This window comes from Populus euphratica, unplaced genomic scaffold (assembly GCF_000495115.2).
Source record: "Populus euphratica unplaced genomic scaffold, PopEup_1.0 scaffold38.1, whole genome shotgun sequence".
NCBI classification, from domain to species: Eukaryota; Viridiplantae; Streptophyta; class Magnoliopsida; order Malpighiales; family Salicaceae; genus Populus; species Populus euphratica.
Window position 1 is genome coordinate 317,055 of NW_011499911.1, and position 19,696 is coordinate 336,750.

Below are 19,696 nucleotides of genomic sequence, written 5' to 3' on the forward strand. Positions count from 1 at the left end.
CATGAAATGTCCATGGAAGTTAAAAATCAGATATTATGGAACCTATTTGAAATTATAATTCCATGCTTCTTAGACTTCTCATCTTCCTTTCTTGTTTTCTTATCCAGTAACCATGTAAAAAACACTGACAAATTCCCCTCCAATCCAATCTCGGCCTTCCTCCCATAATAGATGGAGAATGAAGTACGGACCAGTCAATTGGTTCTCGACTGTTTTCCAAGGGGAGCGCGTTTGGGCAACGCAAACAATAACAGGTCACAAGTCACAACAGAACAGTTCTACAGCAGAAAATATGTTGTTTCTAAAGATTGTTTCCATTTCTGCAGCTAGACAACGAGCAACAGCAAAGCAAACTCACCCCCCCCACCCAAAAAAAAAAAAAAAAAAGGTGAGTTGATGAAACATTTGGCTAGACAAAAAGAAACTCACCCCCCCCACCCAAAAAAAAAAAAGAAAAAAAGAAAAAGAAAAGGTGAATTGATGAAACATTTGGCTAGACAAAAAGAAGAATGTCTTGCCGATGACAAATTGAGAACAATGAGAATTCGATGAGAAGACGGAAAAGACCCCCCCAAACCCAACAAACAACAGTATAGAAAACAAAAAAGCATTACATCTTGTACTATAATCAGCAAGACAAACATATTTAAATCACCTCGCAGTACACAGAGAAGACTTGTTCCAAACACATTAAGACCACGCACCATTGTCATTAGAACTCATCAGCATAAAATGGTAGGTCTTCAGGGTTTTTTGTTTTTTTACAAGTCATTTTGGGTTTTTCCCCGTGTAATATTATCAGCCTTGTTGGGGTGTTTAAAAGCAAGCAATATTAGACAGCGCACCATTCCGTGAAATGCTAATTAATTGAGCTAACCTTATCTACCATTGATATACCCCTAATACAGCATTTTGTTAAAAAACAGTAATTCTGTGTCCCTCAACATTCAAATATCCTGATAGAATTTCGAACTGCCTGCCTACAGAGAGGGCATTTGGGTGATACCTCACTTTCAACTGATATGGCACAGGTATGACAACATGCAAGATGCCCACAGGGAATGAAGGCAGACCGTCTTCTCCTCATCAAGCAGATCACACACAACTGCCCCTCAGGCACATCTCCAGCATCCTCGTTGTCATCAATTTGAGAGACATCTTCATCACTGGTAGTGTGGATTGGCTGCTGAGAGCGTCTTTGCCTCCACGCTTTCCATTTATTCCAGTTCCTAAAGACATTGTTTTTAATGATTATGAAGAACTACATGTGATAGCTAGAAACTTGTTTTGTACCCGTACTACGCCATGGGTCGATTTTTCAGGAAAAAAATGAATATGCAGGTTTTTCAATGCATTTTTTATTTAAAAAAAGTTTTTTAATCATAAATCAAAATGCATATATACTTATCTAACCAATTAAATCGATATTTGATTGGAAGATAACTAAGATTAAGATATTTGATCTCATAACAAAAACTATGTACTAAGTTGTGTTCAATAACCAAGTTTCTTATAATATTTTTTTTATTTAACCAATCAATTATCTATGAGAATGAAAGGTAAGAAAAAGTCTCAAACAAAAGCAAACTGAATCAAACCATAAAGCTCAACTATAAAATAACTCAATATTAAATGATGAAATTAAAAAAAACCATGGGCACATGATTGGAATAACCTCATAGAAAAAAAACCAAAAAACCAAAAAAAAAAAAGCATGAAGCACATGATTGGAATAACCTCATAGAAAGAAAAGCAAAAAACAAAAAAAAAAAAAAGCATGAATAACAACTAAAAACAAATATTGAAGGATGAATCTGAAAAAAAATAAAATTTAAAGATGAAAAAATCAAAGTAAACTAGTATTACCCTTCAAAACTCGTGAGCGTGGTCACGAGTCAGGGACTGACCGCGTAGAAAGCAAACCCAAAAAAACAACAAAGCAAAATTCTCAATGAAAAAATGTCAAGGCATGAAACTGAAAAAATAAACAAATTAAAAAGCAATAAAAAAAAACTCTAAGCCAACTCAAGTTAATGCACCAACTCCACAACCATAGGCATAGGATTTGGATAATCCTATAGAGAGAAAAGTGGGGGGGAAGCATGAAGAGCAATTCCACAAAAATCAAATATTGAATGAAGAAAAGAAAATTATAAAAGGAACAAAAAAAATATCAAAGTCAATTTGTGTTAACTTTCAAAACCTGTTGCTCAATAAAAAAATTGTTAAGAGATGAAATTGAAAAAAAAAATGCAATAAAAAAATTTCCAAAACTAAATAAACATTAGTAAAAAGAATGAGAGTCCAATTCGATATGAAAATAAAAAAAATAAATCAAATGATGAAGAATGAAATTGAAACAAAATTTAATTAGTAAAAGGATTAAATAATATCAAAAAAATAAGAACTAAATTTGTTATAAAAATCAAATGAGACCTAAGGATTAGGGATGAAATTGAAAAATATAGCAATAAAAAAATAAAGACGACATTGGATATGAAATATAACTCTCTTTGGCCAACCACTTTTTTTTTATTATTATTTTATATTTATGAAAGACCAAATTCTCCGTAAATCAACTTGATAAAAGAGAGAGAGAGAGAGGTGAGTTTTACCCCTAATCAATGTCCCAATAACTAATGTGTCCCTATAAAAGACCAAATTACCCCTCACCTCAATTTATAGGTTAGTGGCTTTTCTGCAGGGACAAAGTGGGGAAAAGAAGTATTCATTGCTACGGTACTTTCCCCACCAGGTTTTGTTCCTGTTAATTAATTGATTGTTTCTTTGGTTTCATAATTCAGCTCTAATGGATAAGCATCAGATTTTTTCCCTATTGTCAAGTGGCTAATAGAAATCCAAGTGAAAATATATGAACAAGGATGAACTCTTTGGAAGAAAATACTATACCTCATGACAGCAAAGCCAAGGACTCCAATAGAAAGTGAACCAAGAACAATACCACTCCATAGCAGTATTTTCGCCTTGAAGGCAAGATCTGCCACCATTTCATCTTTAGTCATGTCAGCCCTGCAACAACCCAGAAAAAAAGTTGTTTCATTGACAATGCCCCTATGCAAGGGGAAGATGTAGATCACGACTGTTAAGGTTTAGCATGTCTAACTACAAAACCCAACAGGCTGTGTTCCAAACTGAGTCACTTACAGAAAATACGGAAGTTCTTTGCAAGATTTTATCTCTGGAATTCCATCTTTAGAATTGCATATGCCAACAGCACTGATACACTTCCCTAATGGAAGGATTTTCTCCTCATGAAGCACCCCAACCTTCACAACAAAACAGATTATGCTATTAGACCTAGCAAGGACATCAAAAAACCAAAGAAATGCAATTACATAAATAAGGCAAAACTAAAAGCAATGTGGGTAAAAGATGCATTAAAGTCTTTGATGGAAAGATAAAGCAGCACATCTAGAATTAACAATTTTAGAACTCACAGGGTATTCATGACCAAAAAGCGCCTGAATGAATGTATAACGAGAAGCAACAATGGGTTGCAACTGATGATAAACCATCGTAAGAGGTAGGGGGTGACTTGACCCATCCATGTTCACAATAACATAATCAGATTGTGGCCATTGACCACCTTCAACAAGCGTAAAAGGAACCTATAGAAAAAAAAAAAAGTAATACATAAGGTGTTCCCTTCCCATCAAATACACCAAATAACCCACCTGACAGACACTCAGCCCACTGAACAATCAAAGAGAAGCGAAAATCTCGATAAAATGACCAAGTAAAGAGAATTGACAAGTTCAAACAATTCACCGTTCTTAAAAAGGTTGTTTCTTGTTCTTTCAAAGATCTTCCAAAGATCGATCGTAAGTCGGAAGTCCATCCAAAAAAGCCCTTCCATTCGTTGTATATACACTAGACAAACATAAACCAAAAACAAATACATTAGCCTTTCTTTCAACTTGGAAAATAATCAAGAAACAATCAACAAGACTCCCATCCAAGGCTTTCGCTTCCAGTTCCAGCAAATCAGTTTCTGTTAATCTAAACAATCACAAAAAAAGAAGAAGGTCCTAAAACAAATGCAAAATGTTTTGTCCATCATGACCAAATAATCTACTAATGACTCAATAACAATCTAGACCTCCCTGATATACACAGAATCTGTCAAACGTTAAATTTACGCCTCAAAATTTCTTTCTTTTATTTTTATTTTTTCCCTCTAAAGAAAAAAATAAAACCCACGGCAGACTACAAATTCTGGGTTGCAAAAAATAACCATAAAACATTAAATAAATAAAAGAATACGTACAGTTTGAGTTCTTTGTACAATAACAGCCTCGTCACCAGACTCGTGAGAAAGCAAAACATTAGAGTCCCTCGAGCTCTTCTTCCCGGACCCATCAACGGCTGACTTAGCCTCTACTTGTCCTCTGACAATCACGAGCTTCTGCTCCTGGTCCTGTTGGTCTTGCTCATGATTTTGAAGGAGAGAGCGGAGGTCGGAGACGGAGAGAGTGGGCGCCTTGCGAATTTCGGCAAGGGATTTGGAGTTTGCTGTAAAATTGAGAAATGAACGTACAGCGGCGTAGGCAAGAGCCGCGCCAAGAATTGCTCCGTCGAAGGAGAGAGCAAGATGGGATAGCATGGCGGCCAGTGCTTGCTCATGGGCACGTGATGCCATTTTTTTCTTCTCTTTTATGGGGTTTAGTACCTAGTTGTTCGTGTTTCTCCACTTCGTCGTTCTGGTGGTGGCAGAGGGAGGGGCACACAGAGAATGGGGAGCAGGTGGAAATGTCGTTATTGTTATTATTATTATTATTATTTTAAAAAAAGCACTCTCCCAGCAAAGTTTTGCGAATGCAGCCTAGCAATAATAAATAAATAAATAAAATAAACCACTCCAATTACAAAATGTTCCCTGGTATAATTTAATATTTTAAATAATATTAATCAAAATAATATTTATTTTTTGAGTTGTTACTAGGAAATACCCATTAAAACATGTTATTTAAAAAAAAAAACTTTTATTTTTTAATTTATGTTATTTCTAAAAACTCCTTTATTTTTCTTGTTAGACCGGGTTCTTTCCAATTTCTTTCTTATTTTTTATTTTGTTTTCTTATTGAATTATTTTTTATAAAAAAAAATTGTTGAATTAGATATATTTCTTTCCCTTCCATAAGTATTTCTTTAAACTAAGGGCATTAACATCCATGCTCTTTGTATTTTAGCTTGATTTTAGCTGAAAAACTATTTTACATTCATGTTTTCTAAAATATAGAGTATTTGTTTTATTATTTTTTTATATTCAAATTATGTAAAATATGAAAATTCATGTTTATGCTTGTCCTTCGCTTGTTAATGCCTTGCCAGATAAATCCCTATTTTCACTTCACAGTCTGCTTCAAGAAAAACGATGCTCTCTTCTTCTTTTTCCTCGTCTTCTTCTTCTCTGTTGAAGAATATTTGATCTCTTTGTGAAGTAAGTATTGGCTAGAAATAGCAACAGCACAGTTGTACCTCTTAAGAAGATTCAACAGTGATGTTCTGGTTGATGGGTCTGGGATTCAATACCAACAACCAAGCCAGATCATTGAGGATGGTGGAGGCACAAATATGGGCACCAAGGAGAATCAGCAACCCAAGAAAAATGGATGGCACCACCGTGTCAACCACCAGCAATTACCACGTTCTTGACATACTTTATTAAGGTACTTGCCTGTGTCTTTTAATCAAGCTATTGGGGGCAACCACACCATTTTTTACTGCTATTTTTTCTGTCTTGATAACTTGCAACAAAGAACTCGCTTTCTTAATAACCTTTGCCCGTGGTTTTTGGGATTGTTGTGGCCAGTAATAGTGAGCATTTGTTTCATTTATTGGGGTTCTTGGTCTGTGTTGGTTCAACTGCTGCACGTGCTTTCAAATCTGTGGTTCAAGGGATTTTGTTAGCATCAGAAGCTGAGAAGTTACATTCTAGGCGAGAGGTGCCAAAACCCGCGAATCACTTCTTCATTCCCTCTCTGCAGCTCCACAACTAGAGAGTGCTACAGAGAGCAAGTACTGTAGACAAAGCCAAAGTAAAGAGCCCTTTGGAGAGCATCAATGCTGCGGGTAAAACATGTATTCTGCTAGCTATTATAGCTAAAGAACTTAGTCAGAGAACAACAATGAGGATGCTCTTAGAGCAAGGAAGACCTCTTTTTTATTGGAGTCTACATCAAAGAAAAATAAAAGGGTCTAGTCTACATGAACAAAACGAAGAATACAATTTAATTTGTTGCTGCAACTGATACGTTTTTTTTAGTGCACTACCGACACTTTTTTCTCACCAGGATAAAGCTTACTCTATATGATGCTGCTATTTCCAGGGCAAACAACAACATTAAACTATTTGTTATTATCCTCATTATATAACAATTCTTATGTTTTTTATTTTCTGTTCAGAATATTCAGTCATTTTTATTTTTTTCCCAAATCATGCCATCTAAATCTGGGTCCTTTTTATGATCATCATGATTTCAACAGACATCATGTAGGCAAAAATGAAAATCAAGGCAAGTTTTCTTTTTCTTTTTCTCTTTATCCTTCTGACAGATATTTAATCAATTTAAACATACATCATCAAACCTAAAATCAACATCAACTTGAGGATCGTTGCCATCTGGAAGAAGCATCAAGGTCAATATAGTCATTTGATTTTTTGGTGGATCATATATGTAGTGATGAGGGGATCCATGGGGAACCCTGTTGATGTTTTTAGTTTCTGTCTAAAGGAACACTACAGAGACTAATTCACAGGAAAGAAAGGTCAGCAACTTGTTTATGATTGCATACCTAACTGGTTGATGGTGAAAAAAAAAGTTTATGAAACTATAGCTATGTATTTTTCTAAGAGTGGTAATGTCTGCGGTCATATCATTATCATAGCAATCATCATTTCAAAATAGGAATGACTCAATTTCAGTAGAGTATGTGCATGAGCAGTCATGACAACAACAGTGGAATGAATCAATGGCAACAAAAAAGAGTATGTGCATGGGCAGCCATGACAAAAACAAAGTTATTTGATGAAAAATTAGATAGAACTAGGACGAAGTGTATAGAAAAACCTTTATAGAGCTGCTGCAGAATGTTTTTGTTTCTTGGTGACCAGCCTTGATTCATCAGGGGATTCAGGAGAAGAGGTAAGTTGTTCAGTCTCTACTGGAGTTTGAATAGCATCCTTGACTTCAGCATGAAGAAGTTTGTTGTTGGGCAAAACGTGTTAGGTAGAGAAATCAAAGTGCAAAGATTACAGGACAAACAGTTGTTGTCTGCAAATAAGCGAAACCATGTACGACTTGTATCGAATGGGTCCATAGCAAAGTCTAGCTTTCTCTTTGAATCTAAAGAGCTAGCTTCTTTTAGCATGGTAGGGTGCAAAGAAGAAGATGAACTACCAGCATGTGCTGCAATGGTAAACCATTAGCTAACGTACTAAAGAGCTAGCTTCTTTTAGCATGGTAAACCATTAGCTAACGGATAAAGGAAGACCTTTTCAACAACCTACGCATGTATTTCAATCCACCAAGTAACCACATCTAAAAACAAAACTTGGACGGAAAAGGGGGAAAAAAGAGTATAGATCTAGTCAAATACACTTGTATTTGTTGAAAAACATTGTGCAAGTTAACAAGCTAGTAAGAAAATCAGTACTAAAAAACAACAATAAACTGACTAATTAATCGGTTATTTTCTAAAAAACAGCAACCGACAAAGCTATTGTAAGTGAAAAAAATCATTTAACATAGTTATGAAACCCAGAGGAATAATGAGAATCAAATGCGACAAAGCCATTGTAAGCTATCATAAGTATAGAATTGGAAGTAAAGACTAAAGAATAAACAATTCTAAATTGATGAAGCTGTTTATACTATTAATTGTATATGAATAAATATGTTCAAGGGGGAAATCACCATAAAAAAGAGTGCCAGAAGCTTGGCAATGAAAATAACAAAATCAAGTAAAGAAAAAAATTGTAATGATGAATATTTTCCATGAGAGACCAATAGACAAACTGAATGATTTCATCATGTAATATGAGGATCTTAGCAAATCCACAATCAAAGGTCAAATCCATACCCAGCATGATCTTTACAAAAGCAAATTGGCCCAACAATAGAACTATATGGCCTTTACAGAAACTTTTCCTGCCAGAGCCAGTCTTTTTGCTAGCTCTATAATTTTTTTCGGCAGATAGCAGCAGGTCTTTGTTTAACAATGTCATGTGCCTGTTACAAAGTAGCTCTCGTGTCCAAATATGATTGTTATACCCAAATAAGAGAAAGAGATGATTTTGCACCTTTTTAAACATGGGAGGAAAAAAATCGACCAAAACCTCCACTGCCCAAGCAAAGAGCATAGCCCTGCACACGAAACCTTTCTCAAAAAATGGCCTGAGCAGGTTCCAAAAACAAAGACGCTACATCAGACCTACAAAGCAAGTCAAAAAAGCTCCATGCATCAGGTAAAGGTAAAACCCCAAGATACTAACACAAATGAATCATGTATACAAAAGAAGAACCGTCGAAGAACGTCCTACGGTAGAGATTGAAGCTCCCCCCCATCAAACACTAAATCATGCCATCACAGGATCTCGAAACCCCACAGAGCATTTCCTTCCTAAAAAAAATGACATAAACACTACTGGCTAGCCTAACAAACGAGCAGGCTTCACCACAACATTGAATAACCAAACAACAGACCACAAAGAAATAGCATGGGAATACCCAATGACTAGGATAAAGCAACATCGAATAAAGAGAGAAAAAAATTAAAAATCAAAGGTGTTCAGGAAAAAAAAAGGCCAGAGCATGGGGGGAAAACCCACCAAGAATCTTGAACAAACAGGGAAAACAAAAATTAACCCCTTGCAAAGCAACAAACAAGAAGAGAATAAGCAAAACAGCAGAAACAATCCAGAAGCAGGGCAGGAAGAAACAAACACCCAAATAACATAGAACGCTAATAGAAAAAAACACTGGAAGGCGAAGCATGCAAAGATAATCATTCGAACCTGGTAGACAACACAGATGAGCAGAGGATAAAAGAGGATCCTGTAAGGACTACGGACACCAGCTTTCTCCACATTGGTATGATATTGTCCACTTTGGGCCTAAGCCCTCATGGATTTGCTCTTGGGTTATACCCAAAAGGCCTCATTTCAATGGAGATATTTGTCCATCCTTATATACCCTTGATCCTCCCCATTTCTAACCAATGTGGGACTTTGGTCGCATACCCAACAGATCCAAGACCCTCGAACAGATGAGCAGAGGATAAAAGAGGATCCAAGACCCTCAATAGACCCTGGAAAAAAGGTCAAAACTGCTTAAAGTAACAGCAAAAAATTGAGTTAGAATGCAACAGTAATCTGAGCATAGTTTGCCTTTTTATCAGTTCTCCTCGGCCTATTCTTGGATAGGCCTCCATCCCCTTCTAATTGATAACCATTCTCCTTCCTTTCCTTACTCTTCACCTCTTCATTTCTCAATTCAGTTTCCTTCTTTCCAGCAAACCTTTCACTGTCTTTGTCTCCTTCGCCTTTTTTCTTCATTTTTAACAAACTTCACCTTATCCTTTCCCCGAACACCCATTTATCCAATCTCTTTCCATTCCTCATTATCCATCCCTTGATTCCTGAACTGACCTCCCGTCTTTCCCCTCTTCCCATCAAATTCTCATTCCTTTCTAATTTGATATATTTATTTAATAAAATAAATTAAAAATTATGTGCGATAATAATCTTTATAAAGAAATTTTAATACTAATTAAAAATTAAATTGTTAAGATAAAAAAAAGATACAAATTAAGATATTTGATTTTATAATATAATACAAATTAAAATAAATATCTTTAAAAAAATTAATCATTTAAATTTCATTAAAATAAATTAATTTACTAGTATAAATCTTTCTTTTTTTATTAAAATTAAATATTTTTAAGAAGATTAATCATTTAAACTCCATTAAAATCAATTAATTTACTCGTATAAATATTTATTTTTTATTAAAATATTTAATTTTAACAAAAAAATCTTACTTTTTGTTCAAAATCATTTATTTATTAAGAATAAAAAACAATTATAAAACATATTAAAAAAATTACAAATATATATATACACGCACGCACTAAACCCTTTATGCCCCCTTAATGTGCTCAATGCTTCTGCAATTTTTTTTGCACAAAAATTGTATCTTTTATTATATTTCATCCATCTAAAAATAAATTTTAATTATTAACAAAAAATTAACATTATAATAATTTTTATATAAGTTTAGTAAAAAAATAAAAGAATAGTACAATATTTAAGTGTTGACTTATAAAGTTTTAAGTAATATCATTATATCCAACTCAACATGTTAGCTTTAAAACTTTCTAAATTAATATTTAATTTAATTTAAATATCAAATTAAATTATATAAGTATTTAACTAACATGATTAAATTGATTAAAAAAATTAAATAAGCAACTTGGAATACTAACAAAAACTTATTATAAATATAAAAAAATTAAATATAATTTTTTTTTTTAATATCAAGAAAACATTATCTTTTTTTATATAAAAAAAAAAACAAGGTTAAAAATAAGTTAATGTACGAGTTTGAATGGCCATGTATGCCTATCCAAGCTTGTGTACACGACCCTTTTTATTTAAAAAAAATAAACAAATAACACATCATGCTTGTGTGTATGTATAGTCCTGCAAGTCGGGCTAGGCTTGTGTTCGGTGTGCTTTGGATTGGATTAAGAATTTTATCTTATTTTTTGTTTGATAGACACTAGATAGGAGGTGGCCAACATGAGATCTGGACCAATTTTTGATTTATCTAACCTTACCCAGTTAATTATTCAGGTCATTTTACAACTCGATTAATTCAAGATAAAATATAAATAATAAAAAATTTATTAACTTTTTATATATATTTTTGTTCAAAATGTTATTGTTTTAATTTTTTTTTAATATAAGTCAATTCAAGTTGACCCTTCTAACCCATGACTCAAGCCTTATTCCAGATCAATTTTAAAGTCGGGTTTTAAAATTATGATAATAATCACTTTGATTATTTATTATGTTGACCTGAGTCAATGATCAACTTGACTCATGAATCGAGACTGGTTAATCAAGCCTAGCCCCGAGTCGATCTCCAGGTCGAATTTTAAAACTATAATAATAATATTTTTTATCCTGGAATTAATCCTAGTTAATGATCAACCCGACTAATGACCCAAGTCTAGCTCTGAATCACCTCCTAAATCAAGTTTTAAAATTATAATTATAATTATTTTTATTTTTACATTGACCCGAGTCATGATCAACTCGACTCATAATTTAGGTTTGACGTCGAGTTGACCCTTAAATTAATTTTTAAAATTATAATAATTTTTATTTTTATTTTTATTTTTATATACACACTGATGCATTAGATTAACTCTTATGTATATCATTGGATAAACTTATCATCCTTTTTTAGTGAAATAAAAGTTTATCCTTTAGAACAATATAAAAATTGATTTTTATATCATCTAAAAATTCACCGAACAACTTCACAAAATAGTTATTTTATCCTATCTGTCCAAGAGATCAACAGGTCTGGTTTAGGCAAACCCGTGTACTGCCTCACCTAACATTTCCCTTAAGGTGTAAACTTTAGATCTCGTGGTGGAATTAATTTTCAGCCTTGAATATACCCGCGAATATATTGTTGTTTCAGCAAAACGTTTCCATATTGGATTGAGCGCCTCCATTCTCATTTCTGGAACCGTCACACAAGGTATATACCATCCAGAATCAACTAATCCTTGCTTTGCAATTCTAGACAAGGTATCTGGCTAGCAATAAACGAGCGATAAGCCATCAGTTTTGTGCTTGTTGGATCAGGAAGATGTAAACTCTCAAGCACCAAGCAAGCTTTGAGAGATACCTTGCTTCATGTTACGTAGCTCTTTTTCACTTTTTGGATGGCTGTTTATCTTTTCTATTACTTTTGTCATCAAATTACAAGCTTTCCACGTTGATTCCTTGTGTTTTCCATCTTCTCCTTCCTATAAATCCGACGGTTCAACTGGAGTGAGCCCATCAAGTTGGTTCTTCTACAAGAGAAAAACCAACCTTGATAGGAAATCAATAGTTACTTGAGTCTCACCAGCATGGCTACAGATGCCTGCAGTAGTACAGCTAGCCAAAACTCGTCACAAAGAGCATTAGCCATGGTGTTTGCTCTAGCATCAGCAGTGGCCCTGTCACCATTGTATGCTAAGAGAAAATATGATCATCCGCGTTATTTTAATTATGAGACAAAATGGAGCTCTGGCTTCGTTCTTCCAATGGTGCTTGCTGGACTAATAATTGCCATCAGGACCACTTCCTCTTCCATGTCAGCCCGCAGAGTTTCTAGAGCTTCCTTTATTCCATCTCCAGATCCCTCTTGGGTGCTTAGAATTGGGAGCTCATCTTGGGGACTCGCTGGAGTCTTGGTGATGCTTGTGCTTGTGCTATCATGGCAAGACTCTGTTCAAGAATTTTTCTGGAGATGAAGGAAAGGAAACCTGCCTTTTTCTTTTAGAATAGGCTATATATGTTTGCGATTTCCATTGATTGATCATTAAAAAAAAAAGTAATTGTTTGCCCCCACATGTTGCCGAGCATGAGGACGGCCATTAAAGTACCTGGCTGAAAGAATTAAAGGTATCATTTTAAATTTTATATATCACAAAAAAGAAATACATCATCGCCTCCCTGACCCCTCACTCATTCAAAGCATGAATGACATCGCATGCATCTCCAGACCTCCTTCGAGTTAGGATCCTCAAGATCGGGCAGCTCGGCCCTATTCAACTATCTATTGAACTATTTGATCAAATAATAGAACAGTTGTGAGGATACTTGGGGTGAGCTTTTGAATTACTTAAATTACTCAAGTGAAATTGGGTATAGAAGTTTTTAAAAAATAAAATAAAAAATGAATTCAGATAGCTATAAGTTAAGCTCATGGTACCGTGTTTGAATCTTCTTTTTTTTCCATTTCATGCTAATATTTTTTGTATTTTTATTCATCATCAAATCTTAATTATATAAATTAAGAAAATTTTTGTTCTTTTAGTTAAAAAAACATGAATTTCTTTGTTTAAAAATATTTTTTATATTTTTACATCGTTTTAATATAACATGATGTATGGAAATAATATTTTAAAAAATAAAAAATATTATTTTAATATATTTATAAATAAAAAAAATACCAAAAAAGCTAAACATATCTTTCCAATTCAAATCTCTCTTCACTCTCTCCTTTTCTTTGCTCATCCTATCAACTTTTTCTTTTTTTCTTTTTCTTCTTCTTTTCTTTAATTTATTACTGCAAATTGATTCGATTTCTTTGCTCATCCTATCAACTTTTTCTTTCTTCTTTTTCTTCTTTTTTTTTTAATTTATTATTGCAAATTGATTCGGATAATTATTGCCCGGGTTCCCGGTCTCACCCACCCTTGTGGTCATGACTCGCGCCATCTCTCACACTCCTGCCAGCCGCCGGGTAATTCTTGTCATGTATATTTATTTATCAGTTTATAAATGTATATTTACCATGGAATATAAATTGTGATGTGCATGATTATTGTTATTATTAATTTAAGGCTTACGTGTTCGATGTAAAAGTGGATAAATGGCTGTAATAAATTACATGAGCAAAAACATGTAATATGTTATAAAATATGATGGATGAAATAGTGGCAAGATAGTTATAATTTATTGTTAACCACAACAACATAACTCTATGTATGATTTATTAGTAATTATAACAACGATGATCTTGTGAGATTTATGTTTGATAGCGGTGACACTAACAAATATCTGAAAATATAAACATTAAGAACAATAACATAATTAAAATGTAAGATATTAACTGATAAATGAATAGTATCGTGAGGTGGGTGTTTAACACCTTGATGCTTTGATTCGAGAAAGTTATTAAAGTAAGTAAATATAAGTGTTTGAAATGAAATAGTTTGTAATATCATATGAAAATAAGTGATGAAACTAGTGACATGATGATGAGATTAATGCCTATTAATAGACAATAAAACTGCAAATTCAGTGATGGGATTGGTGCCCAATAATGGATAATGAAATTAGTGCCCAGTAATGAGATAATAACATCAATTGTCTAACTACTAGGATATTAAACATATTCTATCAAGTGAAGCATAGGCACGAAGTACACATGAGTTGGGAATGATGAGCTTGTAATTGTTATTGAAATCAATCTAATGAATCAAGTGGTCGTGAATAAGTTTTAATTCTTACAAGTTTGTACTACATTTTAATACAACAAAACAAAATAAATGTCAGGTTTTTGTTGGGTTTTTATCATACGGAGTCCATGAGTATAGCATTGTCTTGTAATTTAAAAATATAAGTATTATTAATATTAAATTGAACTATATATAAATTTTGAGTTGTGTTGATATAGGATAAGGTTTAGAATAAGTGGATCATGATTATGTAATGAATTACAGTAATAATTTGATATAGCCTAAATATAAAAGGAAATTTTGCTAGGATTTTTGATAGAGTTATACATTAAATTAATTTAAAAAGGGGATTGGTTCGGACTATCATCCAAGTGGTTAATAAAGGCAATTGGCCAGCCATCCATTAGCAAAAAAAAGATTATATGAAATTGAATAAAACAGGTATAGGCTTGACTAATTTGTCAAGTTCATGAGTTGAAATTAAATCAACCATAAACGCAAAGTGTAATGAAAAAGAAAATGATATAATTACATCATGGGGATACATAAGTAGTGGAGAATCATGTGATAAAGCATAAATAATGGAAATGATATATATAAAAAGAAAGTAACAAAATATGCAATGCATGCACAACAAGATTATTTGTCTAAAAGAGTATTGAGATATATTATAGCGGACTTGGAAAGTGATTAAGTAGAAGAGTATTAAATCATGGATAAGTATAAGGAATTAATTAAGTGGAAATATATTGTCAGGTAAATTGAGTGAGTGCTGAGTGTTAATGCAAATATAAATGGAATAAGTTTGCGAGGTGAAAAGAGTTTGAGATGAATTCAATGTAAAAAAAAAACATCATATGAAAGTGTATATATGTGACCAATCGATTCTTAGTAGGAATGAAGTAAATCGTAAATATATAGGATGATAAACCTCCTCATCTTCCTTGTCTTTCTACTCGAATGCTGACTGTGAGACGAAAATTTCAGCCATTTGGTGGTAACTTGAAAAATCAATCTTTTGTTGAGCTTTTGAATCCAGTTAGTCATAGTTTCTACATACCAGAACCATAAAACTGTTCCGTACAAGCATGTGTATGTACAAGAATAACTAATTTAACTAAATGGTAAGCAATTTATCGGACTATCATCAAGGGGTCAACTTCTCCGACCAACCGTGCCACTAACAGCAGGTGCTGTGCTTGAGACAGTAGCTGAGCCATGCTCATACATGCGCTGAATCTCTTCCCTGTAATCAGACAAAGATTTGTCAGGTATAGCAGGAGTCAGCTCCACAACATCCCCCATCTGTAGCTTGCAAGTTGCATCATGCACTGGACGATGGTTCAGCCTTGGCCTCAATTCTTCCTTCACAGGGAACCCGTACGCGGACCATCTTGAGCTTGCACGGCCAGCCCTTTCCAGCAGATCCATCACTGTTGAGTCTGCAGGAAACTCTTGCACGGACATCTGCAATATTCATAAACCATGCAAATTCAATAACGGACTATGTCTCCTATCAAAAGACAAATATAAATAAATAAAGGATTAGCTCAACAGTTCACTTGTGTTCACTCACTTAGACATTGAGATATTGTAGCCATTAAAAAAAATCACTAGAACCCAAAAAATTCCCAAAATACCATTTGTTCAGTGAATGAAACCGAACCTGGTTGAAAATACCTGATAAAAAACCCCTAATACAGCACATCTTTTTCTTCCCTCATGCTGATATGGCATGAACTGGACATGATAATCCAATTCCAAACATCGAAGAAATTGTTTGTAAGAGAAAATTAAGGACTTTTATATCTATGCTTATTGTAATAACAGCCGCAAGGCCGGTGTGATCCAGCCAGTAACAAAACTTCTAATATCTATGCTTATTGTAATAACAGCCGCAAGGCCAGTGTGATCTAGCCAGTAACAAAACTTCTAATATCCATCCCACACCAAGCTTGTTCTCATTAAAATAATCATACACGGAAGGAACCTAACCTTATCATTCTCAATCATAATGACAAAAATAGGTCCATCATGGCCACAGTGAGGCTTGTACGAATACGGGCAACCGTCAGAATGAGAAGGGAATGTGCAGGGAGGTTTTATGGAATCATCACAGCCAATGGAAGGACGGTCTTTGCTCATTGTCTCGCACTGCCAGGTTATGACCCATCTTGCCCACTCAACCACCTGCAGCACAAATGAGGAGTGCTTGCAATCACCTTCCTTGTATCTCCAATGGGCTGCAAATCCAAACTCTGCTTGCAAATGCATCTCCTTTGTTCGAATCTGAACTTCAAGTGGCACTGTGCCTTCACCCATGACTACTGTATGAAGAGAACGATACCTGAAAATTAAAATCAAAGTTAGAAAAGATAAATGTATCCAAGAGCAACCACCAATAACAAGCCAAAAACATACCCATTGAACTTGGGATTAGTTATGTAGTCCTTGAACTGTCCAGGTATTTCTGACCATAAACGCTGAACAACTCTCAATGCTCTATAACAATCTTCCTTATTTTCAACAATCAGGCGTAGCCCATGAATATCATGGATCTGATCCATGTTCAGCTTTTTCCTGCACAAATTTAAACTCTTTTGTTGTAAAATGAACAGAATGATAATTGCACAATAAGTTGACATCATGGTTATGCATGTGAAAAAGAATTTTCAGCTATGAATTTAAGGGGCACAACCACATATCAGGGCAAAATTATTGCTTCAATCTAACCATGCTATCAGTTCATGCTTCAGAGAACCTAGAATTGGTGCAAGAGCTGCAGCACTAATAATCAAAGTGACAATCAACTTAATGAACACTGCTTGGCCGTGTGTGGGTATGACTGAGAGAGGGAGGTAGGGGGGCAGAGAGAGCGTACTTTGACATTTTGCAATGAATGCTATACAAGCTTTTATGTCTTCCATGTAGATTATAAGAAATGGCTTCATCTGTAAGAGCTTTATCTAATTTCTCTTTAGCAGAAGCAATCATCGCTTCATCAAAAGACTCCACGAGTCTAACAGACAAATGTCTATGCTGATCTGGGTTGAGATGCTTAAAACAAAGATTTTCTAGCTGCTCTTTCCAAGTGGAGATTCCTAAACGGTTGGCCAAGGGAGCAAATATTTGCAAAGTCTCCTTAGCAAATCTCTGTTGCTTGACCAAAGGCAATGCATCTAGCGTTATCATATTATGCAGTCGATCTGCTAATTTAATCAGGACAGCCCTGGCATCTGTCATGGCAAGGAACATGGTGTGCAAGCGATCTGCCTCAACAGTTTTGCTTGCTGTATTGTTCTCACGAGCAAGCTTGCTCAGTTGGCTAAGCTTAGAGACCTGAGTGAATGCAACAGAGAAATAGATTGTAAGTTTGCAAATACTTGTCAACAGAAATGTTTGAACAACATCAACCACAGAAAACTTCTTAAAACTTATTTCGAAGTTTCATATTCGTGTAATGGACCTTAAAAATGCAAGTTAAAAATAAAATCTAAATTTTGATCAATCTGAGCTGCTGTAAGATGCTCCTGACTTTTAAATATAACCACTGTTTCAAAAAAGCTACAGAAGATCAAGTTCCAGTTTCTAAGCTTGACCTAGGACCGTATTCACCATAAACATTAAGCAGCAACTATACTAAACGAAATAATGGAGGTCCAGACAAAGTAACTAGTATGCTCAACAAACACTTCTTTTATTAGCCTAATGCAGCTTCCATTTGGGATAGAAACATGCATGAAAATCAACATAAACCTATTTGCTCGACTACACACACACACACACAAAATATATGGAAAGGCTCATTAAAAAACATGAAAAACTTTTGCCTCTTACCCCTTCCACCAAATCAGCCACCCCTGCTCCAAATGTTTTAAATATATAGTCATAGCTTAGGAAAGAATCATCCAAAGAGTCATGTAAAAGCCCTGCAGCAACCACTGAGGAGTTAGCACCAATCATCGCAAGCAGAACTGCAGTCTCTACACAATGCTCCAAATAAGGATCTCCACTAGCTCGCATCTATAAGAAAACAACATAAAAGAACAAAGAAAAAAAAATTCAAGCGCACGAAACAAAAAATCTCAAACAACAAAATCCGATAAAAAAACAATATTTTACCTGTCCCCTGTGTGCTTTCTCAGCCTCATAAAAGGCCTTGATCACAAAATCGTCACAAAAAATTTTGTGCCTTGATTGTGCACCCAATAACAACTTCTTAGCGTAAGGCTCATAATTAGCCTCCACAAAACTATCCTCCATAGCAAAAGTCAATTCATCCACAGCAACAGAGGACGAACCATAATCAACACCATCACGGCGGACCTCAAAACTGGGAGAATCATAATCAACACAAGACCCTAATGCATTCCTCACAAACCCATTAAAGAGCCCATTAGCCCCACCGCGATATGGACCATGAATTGAACTCTGAAAACCCACATCACAACCACTCCTTTCTCTAGTAGTCTTCATAGGAGGACTGCTAGAACAAGAGACTTGACCATGCAAAACCGAAACCGGACTTTGATCCCTCTTTATAGAAGACCCAGCAAGGTATTTGCTTGGTGTATAACAAAATGAACTACCCAATTCCTTCAATTCGTCCCCTCTATCATGCCATAGGGACCCAAGCTCCTCTCTATCACCCGAAAATGATGCATGTTTCACTGCAGGAGATGAAAACAAACGAGACAAGCCACCAACAATTGGTTTCTGAGAGGAAGATGCACTAGAGGAAGTTGTTGATGAAGATCTTGAATTCAATTCAAAATCATAAGTTGCGTGCGCGTTGATTTGACATGGATATGGTGATGAACACACACTACTAGGTGGGCTCGCGTATAAAGCTATTGTTGGGACTGCCATGGCTGTATAAAGACCAGATTTTTCTCAAGAAAAAAGATGAAAAAAACAACGCGAAATCCAGATCAAGCAAAAAAATAAATTGCTTTCTAAAATTTTAACAAAGACCCACTATTTTTCTCTGAAAACCCACAAATTCTATCAAGGAATTTATGAAGATTCAGTGGATTTTTCTGAGAGACTCAATTAGATCAAGATGGGTTAAAACCCTCCAAAAGGAGCTAGACAAAGATCTGTTCTAAAACCTAGTGGATTTTCTTTTGCTGTTTTGGAGGTGCAAAGGAGGAGTGGGAGTGGGAGGAGAAATAAAGCTAGAAATATTATTATATACAGATTTGAAGTGGATTGATTTTTATTTTTATTTTAAAGTGAAGAACACAAAAGGACGTGAAATTAAGAGAGGGAGTTTGCAGAAATTTTTAATTTTGCGAAGAAGAGAGAGAGAGAGGGTCAAAAGTAAGTCAGGATTTGTACAGGGAAAGAAAAGGAGAGGTTTTCCTTCTTCTTTTTTTCCAGTTCTTCTTTGATTTTGTGTGGAAAATATGGCTCTCGCTCTTCC

The 19,696-nt window shown here is 34.7% G+C and overlaps 3 protein-coding genes across 7 annotated transcripts; all 3 read right to left on the bottom strand.

Moving 5' to 3' along the window:
- Positions 1-615: 615 nt before the first annotated feature.
- Positions 616-4,814, bottom strand: LOC105133955 (mitochondrial ubiquitin ligase activator of NFKB 1-like). Its single transcript, XM_011038131.1, has 6 exons — positions 4,289-4,814; positions 3,790-3,891; positions 3,459-3,629; positions 3,166-3,287; positions 2,911-3,030; positions 616-1,229 (listed from the first exon to the last, which is right to left on the bottom strand). Exons 1-6 carry the CDS (start codon positions 4,658-4,660, stop codon positions 941-943), a joined length of 1,176 nt encoding a protein of 391 aa, XP_011036433.1. The 5' UTR covers positions 4,661-4,814; the 3' UTR covers positions 616-940.
- A 365-nt stretch (positions 4,815-5,179) lies between these two features.
- On the bottom strand, positions 5,180-9,705 carry LOC105133956 (uncharacterized). Of its 5 annotated transcripts, XR_843907.1 has the most exons (6): positions 9,410-9,705; positions 9,313-9,330; positions 9,038-9,077; positions 8,324-8,454; positions 7,092-7,204; positions 5,180-6,194 (listed from the first exon to the last, which is right to left on the bottom strand). XR_843907.1 is itself a non-coding variant. In XM_011038132.1 (4 exons), the coding sequence occupies exons 1-4, from the start codon at positions 9,575-9,577 to the stop codon at positions 8,245-8,247; spliced, it is 369 nt and encodes a 122-aa protein (XP_011036434.1). In that variant the 5' UTR covers positions 9,578-9,705; the 3' UTR covers positions 7,714-8,244. The 5 variants fall into 5 exon arrangements, 2 of the variants coding, with proteins under 2 accessions (XP_011036434.1, XP_011036435.1); XR_843905.1 differs by having other exon boundaries at positions 5,180-7,204; XR_843906.1 differs by having other exon boundaries at positions 5,180-7,209.
- Positions 9,706-15,269: 5,564 nt separating this feature from the next.
- LOC105133957 (probable GTP diphosphokinase RSH2, chloroplastic) lies at positions 15,270-19,686 on the bottom strand. The gene is made up of 6 exons (XM_011038134.1): positions 18,394-19,686; positions 18,109-18,294; positions 17,153-17,610; positions 16,693-16,851; positions 16,267-16,618; positions 15,270-15,738 (listed from the first exon to the last, which is right to left on the bottom strand). Exons 1-6 carry the CDS (start codon positions 19,138-19,140, stop codon positions 15,427-15,429), a joined length of 2,214 nt encoding a protein of 737 aa, XP_011036436.1. The 5' UTR covers positions 19,141-19,686; the 3' UTR covers positions 15,270-15,426.
- Between the last annotated feature and the right edge of the window lie 10 nt (positions 19,687-19,696).

Coding starts and splice junctions, on each gene's coding strand:
- LOC105133955 (XM_011038131.1), bottom strand. CDS start 4,660: ATGGCATCACGTGCCCATGAGCAAGCACTGGCCGCCATGCTATCCCAT. Junction 3,288..3,458: donor TTTTTGGTCATGAATACCCT/GTGAGTTCTAAA, acceptor TTTGTTGTGAAG/GTTGGGGTGCTTCATGAGGA. Junction 1,230..2,910: donor CTTGGCTTTGCTGTCATGAG/GTATAGTATTTT, acceptor CAATGTCTTTAG/GAACTGGAATAAATGGAAAG.
- LOC105133956 (XM_011038132.1), bottom strand. CDS start 9,577: ATGAAGAAAAAAGGCGAAGGAGACAAAGACAGTGAAAGGTTTGCTGGA. Junction 8,388..9,037: donor TCATCTGTGTTGTCTACCAG/GTTCGAATGATT, acceptor TTTCGTGTGCAG/GGCTATGCTCTTTGCTTGGG.
- LOC105133957 (XM_011038134.1), bottom strand. CDS start 19,140: ATGGCAGTCCCAACAATAGCTTTATACGCGAGCCCACCTAGTAGTGTG. Junction 18,295..18,393: donor AGAAAGCACACAGGGGACAG/GTAAAATATTGT, acceptor GTTTTCTTATAG/ATGCGAGCTAGTGGAGATCC. Junction 17,611..18,108: donor TGGCTGATTTGGTGGAAGGG/GTAAGAGGCAAA, acceptor GCATTCACTCAG/GTCTCTAAGCTTAGCCAACT.